The sequence below is a fragment of the Magallana gigas genome, chromosome 3, assembly GCF_963853765.1.
Source record: "Magallana gigas chromosome 3, xbMagGiga1.1, whole genome shotgun sequence".
Classification (NCBI taxonomy): domain Eukaryota; kingdom Metazoa; phylum Mollusca; class Bivalvia; order Ostreida; family Ostreidae; genus Magallana; species Magallana gigas.
The window spans coordinates 8,435,991-8,454,446 of record NC_088855.1 but is presented as its reverse complement, the minus strand read 5'-3'; the positions used below and the strand labels follow the sequence as shown (position 1 = coordinate 8,454,446).

General features: G+C 33.9%; 2 protein-coding genes across 2 annotated transcripts; both read left to right on the top strand.

Annotated features, from left to right (window-relative positions):
- The first annotated feature begins 117 nt into the window (after nt 1–117).
- Nucleotides 118–15,243, top strand: LOC105344686 (uncharacterized). Its single transcript, XM_066078340.1, has 12 exons — nt 118–520; nt 3,243–3,308; nt 5,380–5,587; nt 5,985–6,097; nt 6,290–6,421; nt 7,765–7,953; nt 11,014–11,084; nt 11,258–11,356; nt 11,607–11,680; nt 11,941–12,095; nt 12,193–12,285; nt 12,601–15,243. Exons 1-12 carry the CDS (start codon nt 380–382, stop codon nt 12,703–12,705), a joined length of 1,446 nt encoding a protein of 481 aa, XP_065934412.1. The 5' UTR covers nt 118–379; the 3' UTR covers nt 12,706–15,243.
- Nucleotides 15,244–16,036: 793 nt separating this feature from the next.
- LOC105332313 (X-box-binding protein 1) lies at nt 16,037–17,950 on the top strand. The gene is made up of 3 exons (XM_011434867.4): nt 16,037–16,388; nt 16,534–16,845; nt 17,012–17,950. Exons 1-3 carry the CDS (start codon nt 16,210–16,212, stop codon nt 17,181–17,183), a joined length of 663 nt encoding a protein of 220 aa, XP_011433169.2. The 5' UTR covers nt 16,037–16,209; the 3' UTR covers nt 17,184–17,950.
- Nucleotides 17,951–18,456: the final 506 nt, after the last annotated feature.

Below are 18,456 nucleotides of genomic sequence, written 5' to 3'. Positions count from 1 at the left end.
AAAGAATGACAGCGTCCTCTTAAAAAAAGCAGTGGGATCAATCCGATCATGATGGTTTATGATATATAACAACAACAAAGTGTCTGCTGATTATCAGTTGCAGTTAATCAGTTAATCCAAGAACAGCGCCGATGTGGATTTTTTGCCTATTTCGGGAAATAGCAATATCTTTGAAACTTCCTGTAGACGAACCGTATTTCAAGTGAAACTCAAACAAAGGTGCCTACACGCAAAGTACCGTCGTGATTTATCAAAATGGAATCGCTAGAGGAAGATTACATTGTGTTTAAGTGAAAAACGACCTTATATTATTTTGGAGATTGTTATTGACTTATTCTGCGCTACAACAAGTGGCAAGGGAGACAACACCGAACAGCTGATGGGAAATCATCATACCAATCACGATGAAACCAGACAGAAATCCAGTCCAGAATCTCACGGCGGTGGCGTCTCCACTAGATCATCTGTATTTGGATCTAGTGCAAAGCTCAACTCAGCTTGTCTCATCAAACTCTTTCAGGTTATTGTCATTACACATCCCTCATAGAGTTCAATTCATTAAAAATTACTTAGTAATGTACATGGTATTTCAAAATTAAGTTTTTTAGACAGTAAGCAAACCAATTTAAATACCATGGGTTATAAATGTATCTTCCCTATTTCACCAATCTTCTCCAAGATCCATATTTATATTTTCAATCAGAGACATGATGAACTATACAATTGTGTTGTCTCTTTCGTTTATTAATGTATAGTATGACTGTCAGTTTTATACCAGTGTTTGAAAAAACCGTCCGCCCAACTGCCCGAGATACATAACTTTTGGAACAAATTTGTTTGCACGAGCGCCCGACTGGACGTGGATATTTTTTGAGCCAAGTGTATATAATATCGGAATTGGAGTTTTGAGGATTTTTCACTGATTCTTGTCACACTATCACTTTCCTTGTATGGTCTTTAAACAACAGTCAAAACAAGCGTTTAATTCACATAGACTATATGCTTGACATGTGAGATAGAGTCGCTAGTCATGCTAAGGAATAATGTAGGGAAATCTCAGCGAGATTCGTTGAGACTGAACATTTTTTTTATGTCTCTTCTGAATCTCAGACCAGTGCGGCACACAGTGATTCAGTAAAATTTGCCTCAACTTCGGCCGGTTGTTACGATAGAAATACACTGAATGAAGTAAACTTTTTACTTTGAACATCATTTTAATTCCTTATCAATATATAATGTCCGTTCCCTATCGGTAAATGTTTCAATTTCAGAAAATATGAACTTGTTTATATTTAATTCATTTCAACAATCTGAAGAGACGTCCGTCAAAATTTTTCAGTCTTGACAAATCTCGCTGAAATTAGTGAACGATAACTTTACAACCAAAAACAACAAGTTTTTGATGAAACAAAATCAAAAAACAGATTTTTGAATGTTTTACATGCAAATTAAACAAATGTCAAATATTTTCTTCGGGCTGGTTGAATTTTTACAGGGCTGACAATTCATACTAGCTGTCAGTCCTGAGTGTCTAGCTAGTTTTCTGACGAGTTTAAAACACTGTTTATACTTTATTGTTTGTAAAAGAAATGAAACAGTTTCTTTATACATGTGACTGAAAGTGCAGGAAAAAGAAGCAATTATAGAAAAACAATAATTTCTACTAGTATATTCTAAACTGCATGTAAAGAATTTCTGTGTTATTCATCTTCCTTTATTTGTAAGAATTGCAAACAGATCATTCCTTGAAAAATTAATAACTTGGTTTCAATATCAACAAACTTAAAAAAAAACACCCTAAAACCCATAGCCCCACTCCTTCATAATGGTCCCTCAATACCCTAACCTCTTGATATATTTTTCTATTTAATAAATGATTATGACAACCTAGTTGGTTTTTGTTAAATTTCCTGCATTACGTAATATTTCATACTACATGTAGTAAACACCCATAAATGATACAATACGATTAATATTTTCTATGCCAAACAACATTCAAATCTGCACATGCATTATTCGTAGCATCTTGAACACATTACAAGATATTTACTGTTTGATTTAATTTCGATCACCATGAAATGTCATAGTTTTGCATTTTTATTGTCCTAGGAAATCAACAGTACTTTGTCCTTGATTTTTAATATGCACAGCAAATACATGTATTGAAATCTGCATGATGATAAAATTCTGCCCTTGCAAATCAAGAGTTCCGCTTAACTATTGCTTTATTTCCATTAAATACCAGGTAAATGATGACTGGGTGATGAACAATTTTGTCATTTATTGAGAATTTACAAATAATATACAAAATTGATAAATGTACATGTATAGAAAACTTGAAACAATCATAAAGACAATAAAATATGAGACCTAAAAAGGGTGAATTGTTTGTTTTGTTCTTTAATTTATATACTTAGAGTATTTTAATCAGATGATACTCAAGACTCAGTGTACACATTTGTGTGTGATAGGGTGTTATTTCCTTCCTTTGTTGATGTTTTAAGTTGATGATAAAATTATTCTTTATTAACTCCAACTATATTCAACAGCTGTCAAATAGTGTACAATGTAAGAGTGCAGCATAGTTGTGGCCATTTTTAGACATCTTGTCAGAGAAGGAAAGCTCTCCTTAAAGATATACTGGCATGCAGTAAACCATTATCGATAAAACTTTAAATTTAGAATTCAAAACTTTTCGTCACAACATAATAGTTTATGGGGAAAAAGTCATATCTTAAAATTTAAGGTTGATCTGATCAGTGAGGGTTGATGTGTTGACCGCACACCCTCCTTAAATCCACATGTACTTGCTACACGGATCTCTCTCCCAGTGTCCATCTGTGCTAAGTATCCCAACCTTGTTTTCATCTCTTCACCACTCTTCACTGCTCCTTAACTTTGGTACTCTTCAGAAAACAGACAGTGACAACTATTTATGCCTTTCTCTGAAAAATTATTCATTTCTGTAGAGACACAACAATTTTATTGAAACTGTTTATTTTCGTGAATCCATTTACAACCTTGAACTTTCTTTTTTTTGAAATTGTAATTTATATGTAATGTGGTTAGCAACAATAAATTTAATGAGGCCTTGGGGCATAGTTTATAAAATGAAAAAAAAAAGTTTACTTTAGTTCTAATTGGAAGTGCTAGAAGGCTTGCGCACAGAATATTTTTTTTTGCACAGAATTTTTTTTTTCACAGCTGTTTCATTTGAAATAATGAGTTATTATTTCTTCCAGAAACTGGAATTGACAGCAGATGAACAAAACCGGCACCCTGGGGAACTCAGTCGAGCCACTTTTGAGGTGAGTCTCTGGGGACTAGGGAAGATCTTAGCTTGGTGAAGTAATAAACACTCTGGCTCCTGTCTTTGTCTTTCTCCCCTCATCTTCTGAAACAAAAGCAATAATCATAAAATTTGCAAACTAACTGAATTATATAAGAGGAAATGTATTGCTTTAGAACAGTGAGGGGATAAAAGTCAAATTTTGAAGTTCTTGTTAGTTTTGAATGCTTAAGATTCCCATTGTATTACAGCATTATTGTTCAGAAATTCTTCTGATTTAAAAGGAAAAGAAAACAAAGAGAAAAATTATTTTGATATTAATAGAATCATTCATTATTACGAGTGTGGGATAGTGAAATTCCACCGAGGGGACAAGATTCACGGTCTAGGACGAGGCTTTGCCGAGTCCTAGACCGTGAATCTTGTCCCCTCGGTGGAATTTCACTATCCCACACGAGTATATAATGAATGATTATTTTTCTCGCATTATATTACCTTAAAAAATGATGTTTGACAACTTTCTGTTATGACGTTCAAAAGATTACTTTCAGTTTATTCCTCCGCGTGCTTCAAATAGTGCAAGTCAAAATGAGAGCATACAACAGTTTTTTAATTAAAAATATGATAAATTGTAATTAATTAAGCAACACAATTACTTAATGGATAATCTCAATGCACCATTTTGCATTTCCCTACAGCAGACAACGTTTGTTTATGTTTTAAAACGGCGTAGTAATACACAGTGTAAGACAGAAATATCTCACACTGCTGTCTCACACCGGACAAACCGATCTCACACCGGTGATAATGCGAGAAAATATTTTCCCCTGAAATCTGTCCTCAGGTAATGCAGCTGGTAATGAGAATTTTGTAGAGCAATGACTTGCTCACAGAACAATGTCCTTTCCTTAAATATTGTCAGACACAATTGTCAAACATAATTGTCGTGTAAATATTGACTAGTTACACAAAATAAGCTGCAGAGATAAGGAATATATTGTCTTTAAAATTGTGCGTCAAAAGATCTGATGCAACAGAACGTAAAACATGAGGACAACCCTGGCCTGGAACTTTGACATGATTAATGACATTATATGGCACTTGATATGGTTCTTAAATCATTAATTCAACACATTCTTGACCTATTTAGTCTTTGTAGAATGCATTTTTTTTTTTGCTTGATGTATTTTTCAATCATCATTCAAGCAATTTTTTTTCTATGTATTTTTCCATCACCATGGAAGCAGTTTTTTTCTTGATTGTATTTTTCCATCATTAGTCATGATCTAAAGTTTTTAAAAAAAATATTGGTGCAGTTGATCTTATTCTTATTTGAATGGGCATTTTTTCTCTGGGATGATTTAGTCAATATAGAAGAACTTGTATATAGAAGTTAAAAAATTCCATGAGCTATTTAATACATGTACTTAAATTTGCTGTAAATGCAATTTATTAATATGTCTATGTAGTATTTGTACATACCAAATCCTTAAAATCATTTATGAAAAGTAACAAAAAATTACCATAATGAAGAGTGTCACATTGTCTTATGAAATTATATGAAGTAGTCAATTATTTTGTCATCCTTAGGAAATATCCCAGGTCCCTTTTGATACATTTTGAAATTTAATGTACTGTAATGTACATACAGATTCATCTATTTGTTGGGAGTGCAATACCAGTACCTTGTGTAATTGTATAACGTTTATTATTTATAATCTTTTTACTTCTTTCTTTCTGAACTCTGTATAAATTCATGCAGTCTGGGCCAATTATTGGATAAAACTTATTTTGAGAAATTAAGAAAAACTATTGTTCATAAAATTTTAACATTGGATTGTGGCAGTTGTTTGAAGTACATGTATCACCACACATTATGTTTGGCATTTGTGTGTTGTGGGAGAGAGATGACCAAGCAGTGAAATTATCAAAATCACAACCCCTCCCCCCCCACCCCCACCCCCCCCCCCCCCATAAAAAAAAAAAAATTAAATTACCCAGGTAAATCTTGAAAATTGTTTTGGTATCTAGAGGATATATTTACATTATATACACCAGTATTTGAATGTGAATGCTTGCATGTGTTGTAGAATGCCTTCCATGGCCCTCTCCACACATTTGGGAAGCTACTGTACACACAGATGGTCAGACAGACAGCTAGTGGGGACCGGGAAAGAATCACCAAAGAACAGTTCACCAAGGCTGGCAAGGAGCTTCTGAAACTGTACGATGAATCCTCCCAACAGGAGTACTACTTCAAACTGTTTGCCAGCGGAAAGGACCATCTCACAAAAGAGGGTAGGTCTCTCATAAGATCTTTCTGTGTTTTCTTTTTATTAAGATCAAATATTACAGGGCATATTATGTTACCTGTGAGAAAGAGGGCAAGTTGCTGTGCTAATGTCAACTGTCCATAGGTCAACCTTTTTATTTTCCATGTCATAAAATGTAGAATACATGTAGCATTACAGCATTACAATGCATAACCTCTGTTGAGGGTCATGTTACAGACCAAAGGTCACATGGTAAAACTACTGATATACATGCATTTGTTTCAGATATATTTTAAGGAAGAGGTCATACATGTATTTCACTAACTTTATCCATTTTAAAAAGCATGTGCAAAAATAAAACTGCTGAGATATAAAATTGAACGACACTTTAAAGCATAGCATGCTTTATGGTCTTTTCTCAGATGCTCTGCAGATGGTCAAGGTGTCCTATGCTCTCACTCTGTCAGCCACCATGATTCCTTACTCCAAGGGCAGCAACGATGATGCTTTGTTTGAGGGCATTGTTCAAGGCATGGTACGACCTCATGTTAGTCTACCTTGTATTGCAGTTGATACAAAAGCTTGTTCACATTTCTCTTGTTCTTTGAAGCAATTTGAATTTGTACATCTGAAAAGTGAAGAAAACTGTCTTTTGTATGCCACTGATTTAGCACAAGATCTATGTAATTCATGCATTTTTTCTTACCATGCTTGTTCTTTACATTAGTTTGGTATAAATGAGAGAGTGACATTCCAAGATTTTACCTCATGGTCTAAAAAGAACAGCCCTCACTTGTTCTGTGGGGTTCACAACTGGGTATACCAGATTCTCACTGGCTCGAAGATGCCTTCAGAACTGGTAAGTATTCATGTAATATAAAAGGAGAGAAAAGGGATAAGCATGGTGAGAGAAGTCAAAGTCCCTCTCAATAAATAAGTCATTTGTATGCTGAAAAAGAAAGGTTATGACTAATTGCAGTGTACCCAAATAAAAGGTACTAATTAGGTGATTAGCCAGTATGTATGACTCAGCACTTTGAGGGATCATGCTGTAAGCAGTACTTGTCAGAAGCTGTCAGAAGCTCAGCACTGTTACAGGAGTTTTTTCAATCACTTGATAATCATGATGTAATCTGGCAGGACTTGGCTAGAGAGACTATCCCAGCTCTTCTGTAATAACAAGGGGCTCCCCTGGGAGGGAGGTGTCATTGCAGCCTATCTGATGTCATCAAACACGTTCTGGCAAATTGTTATTTGTTTATAATAAAAGGCCATGGATTGATTTATGAGAAATGATACTTTTTTCAGTAAATGGGTTTGCTCATCCTTAAGCTTTGTTTGATGGGTTGTTTACATTGCCTTATCTCAATAGAATTTATTATTTTATTAGTACCGGTACATAAGTATAATGGGTTTGTTATTATTTTTTGCAGAGACTTATTCATACTGATTCTCCACATATTTTAATTTAGTCACAAGTCTTGATCCATATTCTTTTATTCTTCTCACACATTTCACCTATTATTGATTATTTTAAAGCAGTTCAAATGCTAATTACTTTACCAATACAATAGGAAGTGATACCTTTGGAAATACATGTATGTCATTTCACTGTAAAACAGACAACATGTTTGCAGGAAAAATTTCATAATTGTAAAAATTTTAGACGTAATAACATGTAATAAATTTAATTTTCACTTTCTTTACACATACTAACAAGTGTCCCCATAATTTGAAACTTGTGATTAACATTTTCATCCTAAGATAAAATACCAAACACAAAAAACACAAAAAAAATTGTCACATTATAGATGATATTGAAGATGATGACAAGGTGATCAAACCAATGTACTGCAATTATCGGTACTAATGTACTGTACAGAAAGTAAATGAAATATTGTTTTGAGATAATAGATGAAGATTGCTACACAAATGATATTCTACTGACATATACGATTACCATAATATCACACATACAGTAAATCACGGTTATAGCGAAAACGCTTATAATGAATTGACACTTACAGCAAAGTGATTTTACTTTCTGTGGATTTATTACTTGTTGTATACATGACAGATATAATGAATTACACTTATGACGAAGCAAAATTGCCCATCCCTATACGTTATAAGTGTGTTTTTCTGTATTTTGAAATCCCAGTAAACTAAGCGAGCACTGAACCACTGACTGTACAATTACAGGAAGCTGCTAAGGTTCCCCAGTTGGAGAGATTTGTGGAGGACAAGTATACTATGAGTATGGGGATGTTGTGGATGCTGACTACAGTCATACCTCAGTCCTATACCCACAACCCCGAGGAGAAAAAGGAGAAACAGAAAAGCAGTGAGAAGAACCCCCTGCTGAACTCCTACCACCTCATAATGAAGCTGGTGGGTGTACAATCAAATCTATAGTCTATATTAGTCTCCCTGCTGAACTCCTACCACCTCATAATGAAGCTGGTGGGTGTACAATCAAATCTATAGTCTATATTAGTCTCCTTGCTGAACTCCTACCACCTCATAATGAAGCTGGTGGGTGTAAAATCAAATCTGTAGTCTATATTAGTCTAAACAAATGGTACATATGTATTGCAACACAAAAACGAAAAAAAAAATGGATCAATAGACAGGTCTGATTAAATAATAAGTAACGATGAATGAACTAAGAAATGTGGAAGGGTGAGGTTAAGTTAAAGAGGGAGCATAAACATTAAGAACTATACAAGATAAAGTGTAAGAGTTTTAGTATTGTTAGACCAAACAGCTGTGAAGGCTTTGTTTGAATATCAATCCATTCCCATTTCCATTCATATCATCTCAAAAAGTTCCCATTTATCAAATAAATTAGGTAACCAAATCTCTTCACATATTGAATAGTAAATATAAATATTGAAGTATCTTCTTCAACTAAAAAAATTTCAGTTTCCTTCCCCAACACTTTCATTGTACATGTATTTATTTGCACAAACTAAGAATGATTTATTATGTAAAACTTTTATGTTATTACCCAGTAGAGTAGTTACCAGTACATATATATTGAATTCCACAGTTACACATAATTCAATGCAACATCTTTTTAGTCTTTCTTGCAATGATTGAGAAATTGGGGATTTGTGTTGCATGCCCATATTTATATGACAGTCTGTCTGAGTACCAAGAGTGATGTGTAGTGATGTGATTATGCAAAGCATCAATGTCTGGCTGCATTCTCCACGTACATGATTACTGAATACTGATTATCTCATGGTGACTGACATTTTGATAAAGAGAGCTGATGATCTTTGAATATAAACAAAATATGCAACTGTTATCTTTTAACTTTCAAAACCTGTTGATTTGTACATGAAGGAGAAGACTTTTACTGACGGAAAATTGCATGTCCCATGGAGCTATAAAACAATAAGTTCTTTTGTGGGTTGTTCGAGATATCCCCTCTATACCTTTGTCTTTCATGAATAATTCATAACAAAACACATTGATTTTTTTTTCCCGGTAGTCTCGTATCATTAATATCTGATGTTTGTTACCATATCTGGGACTTCAAACAGGGCCACGTTTAGGTAAAATAGATAAATTCATAATCGTGTGATGAGTTAATCTAATGAATCTGAAATATTGATTTGCAAAGAAATTCACAGAAGTGTGTATGCTTGTACTGGGGATATACATGTAGATGAGTGAAAGTCATCTTCTTGTGTCAGATCTACTAATATGTTTGTGGTCTATAAAGTACATGCACATGTACAAGGTATATGGCAGGGACATATATGTCTGTATTCTTTCCTTCCATCTGTCTGTCTATGCTTTACATGCTTGTTTTTCTTTTTTGTGTACAGGGACTAGAGTTTCTTGATTATATTAGATGCACAACTATGACACTCTGTTAATTACCATTAAAATAAACTCTTTAGGAAGTGGAAAAATTGTTAAATGAAAGAATCATTTTCTTTTTATATGATTGGTTTTTAGAAATTCAACCATTTATGGCAGTGTTGACTTTCATGAAGCACGCAGAGTGATTTTTTGTAAAAGTCAGATCAGAGAAAATTCGGATTTTCAGCCTTTTTTATTCAATTAATTGTAGTATTTGCAACACAACTCTATTAATTTTGTTCTATAAGAACTTATGCATGTTCACAGTATAACTAGTTGAAAGAAATTGCCATTTAAAACTGAATTATACGTCTTTTTTAACAGCATGTAGGGTTTGTAGCTTCTATTTCAATAGAGGTCAGAGGAAATTCAGACGTTATTATCTTTTTTTCTAATTCACCAACATGCCAATTATTTATTATTAATTTTTTGCTATTTATCATTTCTTCAAAATTACATTAAAAAAATAAGAGTGTAATTATATGAAATAGTATTTTTTGCAATTTTTCAAGCTCTGGTCACGTCAAAAAATGTCACTTTTTTAGTGGTCAGAGGAAATTCAAACTAAAATAGCGGATTAAATAAAAGGAATTCTTATAATCCATTTTCAGATAAATAGAGTATTTTATTAACCTTTTTAATATTTTGGTGAGAAAAGTTTTCTAGTTAATTGTAAATATGTCTTTTATGACATTTTTAATTTGCATTAAAGGTTTTTTTTCTCGTTCTAATTTTTTGAACATGGGTAAGTTTGAAGGTCGTTGCCATGGAAACGAACTCACGAACATATGCTTAAAATGTCTTTTTTGACAAAAACAAATCGATTAGAGTCTGTTTAAACAATTTTTTCAATTATTCAATTAGTTTCATGTCAGGTTCACATATCCTTAAGCTCATTTAGAAGAAATTGAATTGCATACAAATATGAGAGAGAAGAGAGATAGGGAAGAGATGGAGAGAGAGAGAGCAATTCACCTGTACCATAACTTTATGACCTTGATCTTTTCCATGACTTTTACTTCAATATTCCTCATTTTGCCTGTACCTAAGTTTCAGAGAAACTGTTCAAGTCATTTTATTTACCGGTAATCAAATATCATACACTGATATATTAGAGGAATTTAACTTTGTCATAACTTTATCAGCGTGACTTACTCTACTGGCGTGCGACCAGTTCTCGCCGAGTACCATTTCTCGCCAGTACATTGTGACGTCATTTTATCAACACATAAAATTATATACGAAAAATGACGTCACAATGTACTGGCGAGAAATGGTACTCGGCGAGAACTGGTCGCACGCCAGTATGATCTGAACACCATAAATTTTATTTTCAACAAAAGAAATGAGGTACATTTTAAAAAGATATATACTTCATGTTTTGGTCTGGCCAATTTTGGATGTATCATCACTGACTTTTATTTTTTTTAAATCAAGTTCTTAAAGATTATTTATCATTGTCACTCCCTAATGTGAATACTGGTATAGCAAATATTTAGGTAAACAAGTATCTCATCTTTATACAACGTCTATAAATGTTTGACATTTTAAAAGTTGTCCATCTCTCTCTTCCAGGCTCAGCTGACCCGCTGCCAGAGCTGGACTTTACTGTACGACAGCCGGGAACATGGCCTCTCTCATAACAGGTCACACACCTTTATATCTGTAAAAAGACTCCATGTCTGTTGAAAGCTCTGCCTCCAAAATTAATGAAAAAAATATAAAATTACCTTAGCGAACCCCAGAAACGTACTGACATCTTTGTCTTTACAATTAAAGATACAATAATAAACATAACTAACCATTTTATTTGTTACAGATTTCATCACCATATTTCATCATATCATGGCCCCACTATTACTCTGATTTCCTTTGAGGGTAGGAACACATACTGTCTGGCACTGGACAAACCATGGAGGTAAAGACTTCACCATAGAGTACTGTGCTCAAGGGAGGAAACTCTTTATATTTTCAATACTGACATATGATTGTGTGATTACCTGCATCACACAGGGAAAAGTGCCTCATATTATTTTCATGTGATTTCCTTTTCATATGAAAATCATGCAGAAATCATATGAGATTCATGCTAGCCACTCTTGCCCATATGTATTAAGGTACTTCTCAGATTTTAGTGATTTGTAAAGATAGACTAATATTACTTGTAGAGAGGGCTCCAGCAGGTTTGGGGGAGAGGATTCAATGCTAATACAGATCTCACCTATCTTCAGAGTCATGCAAAGTAAGTCAGAAATGGTCTTTACACATGTACAATTATTAAGGCATACTAGTTATCAAATAACGAATAAATAAAACAGGCTTATTTCATTTAAAAAATGTACCTTATTCAGTAACATAAAGTATTGTTTATTTTTTATTTCCAGATAACTCAAATATTGACATATTGTTTATTAATGTAATAGGGGTTGATTGATGAATACATCACTAAAAGATGTTAGAAAATTGAAGGTACCAGGTAATCACATATGTTTCTAAATTAAGGTGGAGCCCCACTCGTAACATGGAATGAGTATTCGCGTGACCTTCGTAAGGGTATTTACTTGGGCAAGGAAGGAAGGTCTCTGGTGCTATTTATTCCCGCAGACTTTGACTCGGTGGAACACTTTGGAGTGAACTGTGCTCTTCACAAAATAGAAGTAACTTTAAGAAATACATTCATAACACATTACCACATTGCTATTAATTTGTTGAAGCCTAGTTATGGGTAGTTATGGAGACAATTTTGTTTGATAGATGTGGGGATGTGGCCCGTCCCATATCCTGGAAGAACAGGCCAAGCAGAAGAAATGGGAGAAAAAGGAAGCTGAGAAACAATCCGCAAAGAAGGTAAAAAAAAAATATAGGTGAAAGAGACTGAAAAGAGAAATGAGAATAGTGCTGTAGTATGATGTCAGTATGCATTTATGTAAAAAGTGTATTCGGAGAGATAGTAGGATATTAAATTTGGCGCATAGCCATTCATGTTTAAAAGAGCATAATGTCTGCTAATGTATATCATGTTTTTTATAAGTAACTGGGTATATTTTTTTTAATTATTCAATCATGAAAGTAAAATCAAAAAGTTATTTAAATTTGAATATCATGTGCATGTTATACATGTATTGCCTTCAATAATTGTATATGGGTATGTATACATTTCAGCTCCACCTTGATGTCGGAAAATGGGAAGAGAACCCAGACAAGCAGATTCTTCAGTGGGGTGGAATCAACGTTGAGCATCAGTACTCCCGAGACAGTGGTTTCTAAACAGCACCAGTTCAGGGGCCATTCTCAGCGGGAACCAGTTTATAGAAATTGCATTTCATTCCACGTTTAATAAGTGTATGCCAGAATCAAGCTGTGTGTGTGTAATTAAAAGACTGATAAATTGATTATACACCTGTACATAGCCATTTTACCGGTTTATACTGGTAGCTGTCAATTTAACCGTTATCTTTTGCAGTATAACTTAACAACCACACACAAAGTATAACTCTTGATAGCCTCTATCTTTTTAATTGAGATTCATAGTGTATAAACCGTCCTTCTGGATATGAATATATGCAGTAAAGATTTGTAACAAAATTTGTAACTTGTATTTTTAACACAAACATTTATATATTCTGGTACCATCTGTTTGCAGGTATACTGTGGTAAAATTACTTTGGAATGTACTGTTTCAATGCAAAATGAAATCAGTACATGATGATTAAGTTATGGTTTTCAGACAGAATCTCAAAAATTGACATTCCATATTCAGATTTTTAAATTCAATACTCTAAAAATAATTTTGTTGTTACTGCATGACAACTAAATCTGAATGGTTTTTTGTGTCATTCCCCTTTGATATAAGTTTAAGGGGAAGTATTATGTTATATTAGTACTTGTATAATGCTGTTATGTATTATTTTTGAATGGTTTGTATAGATTTTCCTGTACACGAGTGTATATGGCAAGTTTTATGCATGATTTTTTTTCTATATCCAAAATATTACATGTTTTGGGTTACCTGTAATGTGTACATTTAGGTCTTTATTCTGTTTTGAAAAGAAGGGAAAGTATAAAGTGGTGCTATCAGTCAACACAGTTGTGGGAGGTCAAGTTTCGGGCATTCAGTGATAGGTGAAGGTCTTGCCTTTCTGATTATTTTGTACGTGTAAAGAGCAGTTAAAGCTACATTTATAGGGCTGTTCTAGCCATCCATTTGTTTATATGGAGTATGGATGTTCTAATGACTGAGTGACAATCATGCTTGTGCTTCCTTATTTTGAATTTTTTTCTCATAATACTAGTACATGTATTTGGTTTACAGACCAGAAGTCTTTGGAAGTAAACAATCTTTCTGTCTCATTCAACAACAGTAACTTTAATGTAGCATATTTAGAATCAATGTAATATATACTTGTTAAAATAGAATAGAAACTCTTTGCTCTTTGTGCACTGAATGTCACACCGAAATGCATTGACACAAACTTGAAAGGAATTCATATATTGTCTAGTTAGTGAATATAGCTGTGTTTAAAAACAGATTTATTTTAAGAAGATTACTAGTATGTTTATTTGATAAAAATAAATTGAGTTACGTTAATTTCATAGACATGTCAGTTGATTTAGTTAGGTAAATTCATTTTTAAAAGTGCTATGAAATGTTGGATAACACCTTGAATGAATCCATTGATTTGTGATATTGTATGTATAGAAACATTTTTTTTTCTCTGATTGAGTCTGATTTAAGCATGTATCTTGGAATGTTCAGAGAGATCTTAGTTGTAGTTCCTCAATGTGATGTAGTCCCCATTGTTTATTTGTTAGCACCATGTGTTTATTCAAGAAAGCTAGACAGGTCTATGTAATTCCAGGGTAATTTTGTTGTCAAATGCTCTGACTGAACTTTTTATCCATTATATGAAGGGGATGAAATTTCAGGCATTTGTAAATTAATGACATTTGTAAAAGTTTTTTAAGTGAGAATCTCAATGTATTGAACTTCTTTTAGTTGTCTGTAGATCTATGTCATATATTAGGTAATTTTTTTTCAGTTCCTTAAATAAAACCAGTTTCATGGTTTTTGTTGAGATGATTAAGTTGATTTGTGTTTACAAGGAATGATAATTTTAAAAGTTAAAAGTAACAAAATGATTTAATAGATCAATAGATAGGTATGTCTGTAGTTGTATGTTTTGAAAATGCATGTATATCTTGTATTTGATACTAGCTTGTACATGTTAAATGATCAAAAGTTAATAATAAGTGAAAGAAAGAATTAAAGTCAATAATATGTTTGAGAAATCCAGAAGTAGCTAGTGATATGTATCTTCTTCTTCTTAGATCTGGAATTAATTTAATTTGAGTTAATTATAGGAAAATTAAATTCTGTACATGTTTTTCATGTGAAATGCAGTGAACTTCTGAGTTGTATTCTAAGTGAAATGTTAGTTGAGAATATTACTTTTTTCCTATCAGATGGTTATTATTTCATCACCATGTTAAAAAAATCCTCTTTTTTCAGTGTTAGGTGATAATATTATCTAATTTAGATAGTTCAATGGAAAGTACATGTACAGTAGCTAGATTATGTTGATTAGATATTGAAATACTACTTTTCAGAAAAAATATGTAAAATGGGAGAGAAAGCAAAAATTCAAGAATGTGATCTTACTCTGGGTAATGATTTACTGTATATGCCAATGATTATAAATTATGGTGCTTGAATGTATATTGTTAGCATCATTATCATAATTATTTTTGTATCCATCATTAAGAAAATGATGATCCAATAATTCCCAATAAAACCTTGAAATACTATGGTGTCTTTATTGTCAGAAAGCTAATTAAAGGTCAATATCCTGTAAATTAAAGGAGGCTACAGGTTTATGAAATTTAAGATAAAAATTATCAGTGATGCTTTATAACAATAGGTTTGTTTGATCAATGATGTGGTGTACCGAGGCTTAAATTTTCTGATAAACACAGAGAAGAAAAAAGTTTTAAAAAAATTGGAGTTTTGTCTATTTTTGATTTAATATGAAATATACCCAGAAAATATTTAACCTGCAGTCTCTCCAAAAATGGAATTGAACAAGTTCTTGACCTCCTATTGATGTCTAATTGAATACTTGCCTGTCAGATTCATTATCGGGGTTACTTTTCCCATAACTTACTGGTAATATAAAAATTAAAATATCAGGAAATTGTTTTATTTTTACAAAATATCTCAAAAGCTGTAAGTATGGGGAAAATATATATCAAATCAATTACATCATAATGGTTCTTAGCACCAAAAAGACACTCTGGAATCGTTTACTATAAACCTTGGTTTGTTTACACAATTATATATTATATATCAGATTATATTAATTATATCGAATTGTCTCTGGTAAGTGTATACAAATGAAGGAAATACATATATACTCTCTCTCTCTCTCTCTCTCTCTCTCTCTCTCTCTCTCTCTCTCTCTCTCTCTCTGAGATCCGCCCACCCCCAACGTTGCATCAGATAAGTCCATGACCCTTGGAAAAGCTGTAAACGTCATTCTATATTTAGTTAACCAATCACCGCAGATTATCTTGTGACGTACTTTTCTCGAAACCATCGACGAAGAGACACATCAGCACTTCCGGTTATTGCATTGATCGACAAACAACAACTACTATGACTTAGACAGATTTCTAACAACAAATCACCGGAGAGTGCTGACTTCAGCCTACCATGTTTTACGGAAAACGAACCAAAACAGCCTAATACGGAATACGAACCAAAATCAACCTAAAATGTCTCTGTTAACACCGAAAACGATCGTAATTACCACCGTCCCCGGGAAGACGCAGTCCAGACCCATCACTGTACAGGCCCCAATGGACGTGGACTATTATTCGGAGGATCAGGATGGAGGGCCAAGAAAGAGGCGTCGGCTAACGCACCTGTCTCCAGAGGAAAAAATGATGCGAAGGTAAATATTTGTACCAAAGTTTCTTAGAAAATTGGCATGCCAGCTTTTATGTTGTTGCCGAACATATGGGAACAATAAATTTGCAAAACTGTTAAGAAAATGTAATACAAGCACATACATAATTTATTGAATATTTTCCCCTTAGAAAATTGAAGAACCGTGTAGCAGCACAAACCGCACGTGACAGGAAGAAAGCCATGATGAGCGACCTCGAAATCCAAGTAGCAAAATTGATGGAAGAAAACAAACGTCTACAAAGAGAAAACAGTAACCTCAAACACAGATCTTCTGCCTTGTTGACGGAAAACTCATCGCTGAAGGAACGTCTTGGATCGGACGGTTCGCTGGTGAAGCTGGAGGAGGGGACCTCGGGATCTGCAGTATCCTCAGTCTCTCTGCCGCGGGGACACGCCCCTTCTCCATCTCTACCAGTGATGCCCTACGTTCTAACTCTGTGGTAAGCACTCAATAATCTTCAAATTTATCTCGAACAGTTATATCATACGCCAAATATAACAATTCTGTAATAAGCAATCAATAGAAAAACTCATTCACATTAGCTAAAATCATATAGTTGTGTCTGAATGACATGGTAGTTAATTGTTGAATCTGTCATTTTTCAGTCTTTACTTGGCAATGTACACAAAAGTGCAAGTTCCGCCGAGCAAGCTACAGACATTGATGTCAAACCTGTATGCCAGCTCCAAATTAAGCCAAGCGGAGATACCCAACCTGGAGCCGATTCTTCAGTGGTGGGGCCGTCACCAGCAGAATTGGAATCCATCAATGAACTGATTAAATTTGATCATGAGTATTATAAAATCGAACCCCTCACCCCAGAGCCCGGCTTGGAGGTCATCGTCGATTCAGGAGTAAATTCTTCCGTTGAAATTCAATCGGACACAATGTGCATTGTTCAAAACCTAAAAACCGAATTTCCTTCTCAAAAGGATTGTGTTCAGACAATTTCTGAGGACTCCCTTGTTTCTTCTATTGAAGACTTTGTGGACTTGGAAAAAGAAGTGTTGAATGTTTTGCCAGAGATAAACATTGATCTTCTGAATGAAATTGAAAGCCTCATTGAAGATGACCTCCAATCTCAGGCCAATCCCGATTCCACAGATGAAGTTTCACAAAATGGACAGATCTTGCTGCCAGTTGAACAGAATAAGAAACTTCAGAGTGAACTGTTGCCACCAGTAGAAGAGAAAAGTTCTCTGAAGAGGAAACACTCCCAGACATGTACTTCTTCATCCGATCTCCTCTTCCTAGAAGACTGTTTAACCGGCAGTGACTCTGGGATTAGCAGTGACTATAGCGAGGCTGGCTCGCCCTACAGTGACATTTCTGGAGGGCTGTCAGATAATGTCTGGGAGGAATCTTTCTGTGAACTATTCCCTGACCTGATGTAAATGGTTACTGTGAAGTTCATTGTTCTGTACATACATACATGTACATTTATACTCTATATTCTCATAATTTATTCAGAAGGGATGCCTTTCTCTCATTTTAACATGTACATAATGTTCATTTTGTGAAATAAATCTTATGGAAAATGGGAATATTTAGTTTTTCTTCTGTTGGAAGGCAATTTTATTTTATCAATTTGGATAAGAACATGCAGATACATGTAAAAATAATGTGAAAATCTTGAGATTTAATTGGTAGCTAGTTCATGTGATTCGATCTGTCATGAAGTTGGAACAAAGGATAAAGAAGGAAGTAAGGCCTTCAGAGGATATCCAACATTTATATTTAGAATAAATTTCATATAGCGTAAGTCTGTATTCCTGCAAAGAATCCAAGGTCCTTACAAACATGTCTTTGTGCTTACTATCTTTTTATAACTTCATAGGAGATATTTGGCCAACAAGCCTTTTCTCTTCCTGTTTAAGCAGGGACAGGAAGTTCCCAAGCTTTATTGATTGTATGGTAGATCAAGATTAAATTCCCTTGCTGTGAAATGATCAATACCTTGATAATGCTAACCTTCTGTTGCCAAAGAACTGATAAATATATTTAACCTGGAATGGGACAGTTCATGCTTTGTACCCCTGTTACTAGGAAG

Excerpts from the sequence above, each read along its gene's own strand:
- LOC105344686 (XM_066078340.1), top strand. The coding sequence starts at position 380 with ATGGGAAATCATCATACCAATCACGATGAAACCAGACAGAAATCCAGT. Across the intron at positions 521-3,242 it reads GTCTCATCAAACTCTTTCAG|AAACTGGAATTGACAGCAGA; the intron begins GTTATTGTCATT and ends TATTTCTTCCAG. Across the intron at positions 6,098-6,289 it reads AGGGCATTGTTCAAGGCATG|TTTGGTATAAATGAGAGAGT; the intron begins GTACGACCTCAT and ends TCTTTACATTAG.
- LOC105332313 (XM_011434867.4), top strand. The coding sequence starts at position 16,210 with ATGTCTCTGTTAACACCGAAAACGATCGTAATTACCACCGTCCCCGGG. Across the intron at positions 16,389-16,533 it reads GAGGAAAAAATGATGCGAAG|AAAATTGAAGAACCGTGTAG; the intron begins GTAAATATTTGT and ends TTTTCCCCTTAG. Across the intron at positions 16,846-17,011 it reads CCCTACGTTCTAACTCTGTG|TCTTTACTTGGCAATGTACA; the intron begins GTAAGCACTCAA and ends GTCATTTTTCAG.